General features: G+C 38.2%; 1 protein-coding gene across 1 annotated transcript in view; it reads right to left on the bottom strand.

The window, feature by feature from the left end:
- BHMT2 (betaine--homocysteine S-methyltransferase 2) overlaps positions 1-6,751 on the bottom strand; it is a 28,809-nt gene that overhangs the window by 5,153 nt on the left and 16,905 nt on the right. Inside the window, 1 exon segment of the mRNA XM_007943479.1 lies at positions 3,715-3,938. Coding sequence (XP_007941670.1) covers positions 3,715-3,938 — 224 coding nt within the window.

Genomic DNA, 6,751 nt, shown 5'->3' with positions numbered 1-6,751 from the left:
AAAAAAAGGTTTTACTGCCTCAGAAACCCAATGGGGGTTGCTATGATTTGGAATCAACTCGACGACAGTGGATTTGGTTGTGGTCTATTTATTTATTTATTTATTTTTTGGGGGGTGTTAAGACCACCTTAGTCTTCAAAGTGACATCTTTGGTCCTTAAAATTTTAAAGAGGTCTTTTGCAGCAGATTTGCCCAGTGCAATACATCATCTGATGTTTTGACTGCTACTTCTGTGAGTGTTGATTGTGGATCCAAGTAAAATGAAATCTTGGACAACTTCAATCTTTTCTCAGTTTATTATGATGTTGCTTATTGGTGCAGTTTAAGGATTTTTATTCTCTTTATTTTGAGGAGTAATCCATACTGAAGACTGTAGTCTCTGATCTTCATCAGTAAGTGCTTCAAGTTTTCACTTTCAGCAAGCAAGGTTGTGTCATCTGCATATCGCAGGCTGTTAATGAGTCTTACTCCAATCCTGATGTGTTCTTCTTCTAGTCCACTTTCTCAGATTATTTGCTCAGCATACAGACAAGTATGATGAAAGGATACAATCCTGACACATACCCTCCCAGATTTTAAACCATTTCTCTGTTTGAACAACAGCCTCTAGGACTATGTTCAGGTTCCAGTGTTCTGAAATTCCTATTCTTTTCAATGTTATCCATAATTTGTTATGATCCACCTAGTTGACTGCTTTTGCATAGTCAATAAAACACTGGTAAACATGTTTTTGGTATCCTTTGCTTTCAGCCAAGATCTCTCTGACATCAGCAATGATATCCTTCATTCCATGTCCTCTTCTGAATCCAGCTTGAATTTCTGGCAGTTCCCTGTCAATATATTGCTACAACCATTTTTAAATTATCTTCAGCAAAATTTTACTTGTGTGTGATATTAATGATACTTTTTGATAATTTCCACATTCTGTTGGATCACCTTTCTTTGGAATGGGCACAGACATTGATCTGTCCCAGTTGGTTGGCCAGGCAGCTGTCTTCCAAATGTGTTGGCATAGACAAGTAATCACCTCTAGTGCTGCATCCATTTATTGAAAGATCAATTCTTGGAGGTCCCCCTCCCCCAATTACTTCAGTGCAGCTTAGACTTTTTCCTTCAATACCATTCATTCTTGGTCATATGCTACCTCCTGAAGTGGTTGAACATCATCCAATTTTTTGGTCCAGTGACTCTGTATATTCCTTCCATTTTCTTTTGATACTTCCTGCATTGTTCAGTATTTTGTCCTTGAAATCCTTCAGTATTGCAACTCAAGGCTTAAATTTTTTCTTCAGTTCTTTCAGCTTGAGAAATGCCAAGAGTGTTCTCCCCTTTTATTTTCCAACTCCAGGTCTTTGCATATTTCATTATAATACTTAACTTTGGCTTTTTGAGCTGCCCTTTGAAATCTTTTGTTCAGTCTTTTATTTAATCATTTCTTCCATTCACTTTAGCTACTCTCCATTCAAGAGCAAATTCCAGAGTCTCTTCTTACATCCATTATGGTTTTTTCCTTTCCTGCCTTCTTAATGACCTTTTGCTTTCTTCACGTATGATGTTTTTGATGTTAGCCCACAACTTGTCTGATCTTCAGTCATTAGTGTTTAATGTGTCAAATCTCTTTTGCAGAGGGTCTCTAAATTTAGGTAGAATATACTCAACGTTATAATTTTGCTCTCTTGGACTTGTTTCAATTTTCTTCAGCTTTAACTTGAACTTGCATACGAGCTACTGACGGTCTGTTCCACAGTCAGCTCCTGGCCTTGTTTTGGCTGAAGATATTGAACCTCTTTCCACAGATGTAGTTGATTTGACTCATCTGGTGAGGTCCATGTCTACAGTTGCCTTTTATGTTATTAAAAAGGTATTTTCAATGAGTAAGTTGTTAGTCTTGCAAAATTCTATCATGCAATCTCCGGCATGATTTCTGTCACCAAGGCCCTATTTTCCAAATACTGGTAATTCTTGTTTCCAACTTTCACATTCCAATCACCTGTAATTATCAATACATCTCGATTGCCTGTTTGGTTAATTTCAGACTGCAGAAGTTGGTAAAAATCTTTAGGTTTTTCATCTTTGGCTTTAGGGGTTGATGCATAAATTTGAATAGTAGTAGTATTAATTGGCCTTTCTTGTAGGCACATGGATATTATCCTTTCACTACAGCATTATGGGAGCTCTGGTAGCACAGTGGCTAAGGCACTTGAGTCGGGGCCGACTCGACGGCACATAACAACAACAACAACAACAACAGCATTATACTCAAAATGTTCTTTTTGATGATGAATGTGACACCATTCCTCTTCAATTTGTCATTCTCAACATAATAGACCATATGATTGTCTGATTCAGTATGGCCAACAGAGATCCATTTCAGCTCACTAATGCCTAGGATATGAGCCTGGATAGTTCAGTCAGTAGAGCATCAGATTTTCTGAGGGTCCATGGTTCAAGTCCCTGTTTGGGGTCTGGTGGTGTAGTGGTTAAGGGTTTCGGCTGCTAACCAAAAGTTGCTGGTTTGAACCCACCAGCTGCTCTGTGAAAGAAAGATGAGGCAGTGTGCTTCTGTAAAGATCTATAGCCTTGGAAACCCAATGGGGGTCGCGATAAGCAGAATCAACTCAATGGCAGTGAGTTTGGTGTTTGGTTTAATGCCTAGGATATTGACTTTTATGTGTTCCATTTCATTTTGACCACTTCCAATTTTCCTAGAGTCATACTTCATACATTCCATGTTCCAGTTATTAATGAATATTTACAACTGTTTCTTCACATTTGGAGTCGTGCCCCATCAGGAAATGAAGGGATAAAACAAGTTAAAAAGATAAAGGTAGAAGAAAATAAAGTTGAGTTCTGATTATATTTCATAAATCCTGCTTAATATTATGGATATAATAAGATGGCAAATATTATTCACTGACTCTACATTTTTAGAACCTATCTACAGACCAACCATACAAGACGTAGTTATAATTACAGAAATGTACATATTAGTTATAAACATTTGCAATGTAAAAATAATGATACAACTTAAAGAGGGTAAGTGTTGGATGGAGGAGACAAGTAGTGAGAAGCAGAAGGGAGTCAATTCCCTTCTGACCAAGAGATACTGTCTAATATTGATGCATTAAGAAAAAGGTGTTTAAATATGTAATTTTAGTTTATAAAGATAATTAACTGAATAAATAAAAATGTAATAAATCATAACTAGGAAAAGAAGACTGGGGAAAAGGGAAAGATTATGTGAATTAAATTACTTAGGGTTCATAGGGGATCATCAGTAATTACTGCTTAAAATTGGTAAAAGGACAACTAGAGATACAAGACATCAAAACACAAGTGGTAAATGGGTTAGCTCTGGGAATGGGATTGGTGTCAGGAGACAGGTAAGTTTAACTTTTCATTTTATGTACTTCTATACTGTTTGAAGGAGCTCTGGTAGCATAGTGCCTAAGGCACTTGACTGCTAACCAGAAGGCTGGCGGTTCAAACGCACCAGCCACTCCTCAGAAGGAAGGTTGGGCAACCTACTCCTGTAGTGATACCACCTCAGAAACCCAAGGAGGGGTGGCTATGAGTCATGTCTGACTTGATGGCACATAACAACAACAATACTGTTTGAATTTTTATTACTATGTATACACATAACTTGTATAACAGTAAGTAAAATTAGATTAAGGGAAAATAACAATGTTAATTTTAAAATTTATACCTTACTCTAATCCAGGGTTTGGTGTGCATGTCCAAACCACTTCCCTAGCTGCCAAGCTTTTCTGAAGCTGGTGGCAAAAATCCCCTTTCTGGGGCCAGCTCCTCTGCAGTTGCCCTGATGTGGTAGGGCTCAAATCCACAGCAACTGCCAATGTACCTGACACCCACGTTGTAGGCATCTCTAGCATACTTTTGAATATCCCATCCTGTTGCAACTCTGGGCTATAGTTCTGTAATTCAATAGTTATGGCATTTTTGTTACCATTCCCGTTTTCAAAGGACAAATGCTATAATGGACATTTTTTTCTCCCCTTCCCCCAATAAAAAACTACAACTTTAGATTATGCTCTCTTTAGATAACTCATTTTTGATTCACATTAAAAATTTTTGTTTTATGCAGTCTCATCTTGTCAGACTGTGCCACTTATGTTGTTGTTTTGTGCTGTTGAGTCAGTTCTGAGTCATGCTGTTGTTAGGTGCCATCGAGTCTGCTCCAACTGCTAACAACCCTTTGTACAATAAAATAAAACACCACCTGGGCCTGTATCATTTCACAATATTTGCTATGCTTGAGCACATCCTCAGAGCCACTGTGTCAATTCATCTTGTTGAGGGTTTTCCCCTTTTTTGATGATCCTCCACTTTACCTCATAGTGACTCATAGTGGCCCATGTTGAGTTTCTGCAGCTGTAAATCTCTCTGGAAGCAGATTGCCTCATCTTTCTTTCATGGAGTGGCTGGTGGCTTTGAACCACTGACCTTCTGGTTAGCAGCCAAATGCCTTAAACACTGCACCAGCAGAACTCCTTATCTACTTAACCTAGCATGATGTCTTTCTCCATGGACTGGTTCCTTCTGGCAACATGACGAAAGTATGAGAAATGAAGTCTGGCAATTCTTGCTTCTAAGGAGAATTCTGACTGTAGTTCTTTCAAAACAGATTTGCTCATTCTTCTAGCACTCCACGGTATACTCAATATTCTTTGCCAACACCACAATTCAAATGCATTAATTCTGTTTTCCTTATTCATTTTCCAGCTCTGACTTGCATATGAGGCTATTGAAAAGATCATGGCTTACATCAGGTGCACCATAGTCTTCAAAGTGACATCTTTGCTCTTCAACACTTAAAAGAGCTCTTCTGCAGCAGATTTGCCCAATGCAATACATTGTTTAACTTCTTGACTGCTGTTTCCATAGGTATTGATTGTGGAACCAAGTAAAATGAAATCCCTGACCCCTTCAATCTTATCTCTATTTATCATGTTGTTGCTTATTGGTCCAGTTGTGAGGATTTTAGTTTTTTCATGTTGAGGTGTAATCCATACTAAAGCCTGTCGTCTTTGCTCTTCATCAGTAAGTGTTTCAAGTCTTCTTCACTTTCAGCAAGCAAGCTTGTGTCATCTTCATATTTCAAGTTGTTAATGAGTTTTCCTCCAACCAAGAAGGCACTTCTTCTTCACATCATCCAGCTTCTCAGATTGAATCTCAGCATACAGATTGAATGAGTATGATGAAAAAATACAACCCTGGTGTATATCTTTCCTGATTTTAAATCATGCAGTATCTCCTTGTTCTGTTTGAATGACTGTCTGTTTGTGTATGTACATGTTCCTCATGAGCACAAATAAGTATTCTGGAATTCCCATTCTTTGCAATGTTATCCATAATTTGTTATGGTGCATACAGTTGAATGTATTTGTCTAGTCAATAAATCACAGGTAAACATCTTCCTGGCATTCTTTGCTTTCAGCCAAAATCTATCTGACATCAAGGTATCTCATGCCATACCCTCTTTTGAATCCAGCTTGAATTTCAGGTAGGTCCTTGTCAATGTACTGCTGTAACCATTTGTGAATTATCTTCACCAAATTTTACTTGTGTGTGATATTAATAATATTGTTTGATAATTTATACATTCTCATGGATAACCTTTCTTTAGAAGGAGCACAAATATGAATGTCTTCCAATCAATTGATCAGGTAGCTGTCTTCCAAATTTCTTGGAATAGATGAATGAGCACCTCCAATGCTGCATCTGTTTGTTGAAACATCTCAATGTGTATTCCGTCAATACCTGAAACTTTGTTTTTCACCAATTCCTTCAGTGCAGCTTGAACTTCTTCCTTCAGTACCATTGGTTCATATATTACCTCCTGAAATGGCTGAACATCAACAAATTCTTTTTGGTACAGTGACTTTTCGTATTCCTTCCATCTTCTTTTGATGCTTCCTGCATCATTCAATATTTTGTCCATGTTGTTGTTGTTGTTAGGTGTCACCAAGTCAATTCTGACTCATAGTGACCCTATGTACAAGAGAACAAAACACTCCCAGTCATGCACCATCTTCACAATCCTTTGCTATACTTGAGCTCATCATTGCAGCCACTGGGTCAATCAATCTTGTTAGGGTCTTCCCCTTTGTCACTGACCCTTTAATTTACCAAGCATGATATACTTCTCCAGAGAACAGTACCTTCTGACAACATGACCAAAGTAAGTGAGACACAGTCTGGCCATTTTTACTTTCAAGGAGCATTCTGGCTGCACTTCTTCCAGAACAGTTTTGTCTGTTCTCACAGTCCATGGTATGTTAAGTGCTCTTCACCAACACCATAATTCAAAGGCATAAACTCTTTTTCAGTCTTCCTTATTCATTTTACAATGTTCACATGCATATGAGGCAACTGAAAATACCATGGCTTGGGTTAGGCGCACCTTAGTCTTCAAAGTGACATCTTTGCCTCTTATCACTTTTATTTATTTATTTATTTACTTATTTATTGTGACTTGGGTGAAGATTTACAGAGCAAATTCACTTTCCATACAACAGTTCACATGTACTTTGTCTCATGTCATTGACCACAGTTTACCACCATGTAACAGCTCCCCTCCCACTTCCTCCCCATAGTTACCTCTTCCCAGTGATCATCCCTCCATACTCCCCTGTGCCCTGAGCTGTCTCCCTGTGCATAAGCAGCCCTTCCTTCTCCCATGATTGTTCTCTCCAGGGCGTGTGTCTACTTGAGGTAAATGTTTAAC

This window comes from Orycteropus afer, unplaced genomic scaffold (genome assembly GCF_000298275.1).
Source record: "Orycteropus afer afer isolate SDZICR_OR568_19922 unplaced genomic scaffold, OryAfe1.0 scaffold00107, whole genome shotgun sequence".
NCBI lineage: Eukaryota > Metazoa > Chordata > Mammalia > Tubulidentata > Orycteropodidae > Orycteropus > Orycteropus afer.
This window is presented reverse-complemented; position numbering and strand designations above follow the sequence as displayed.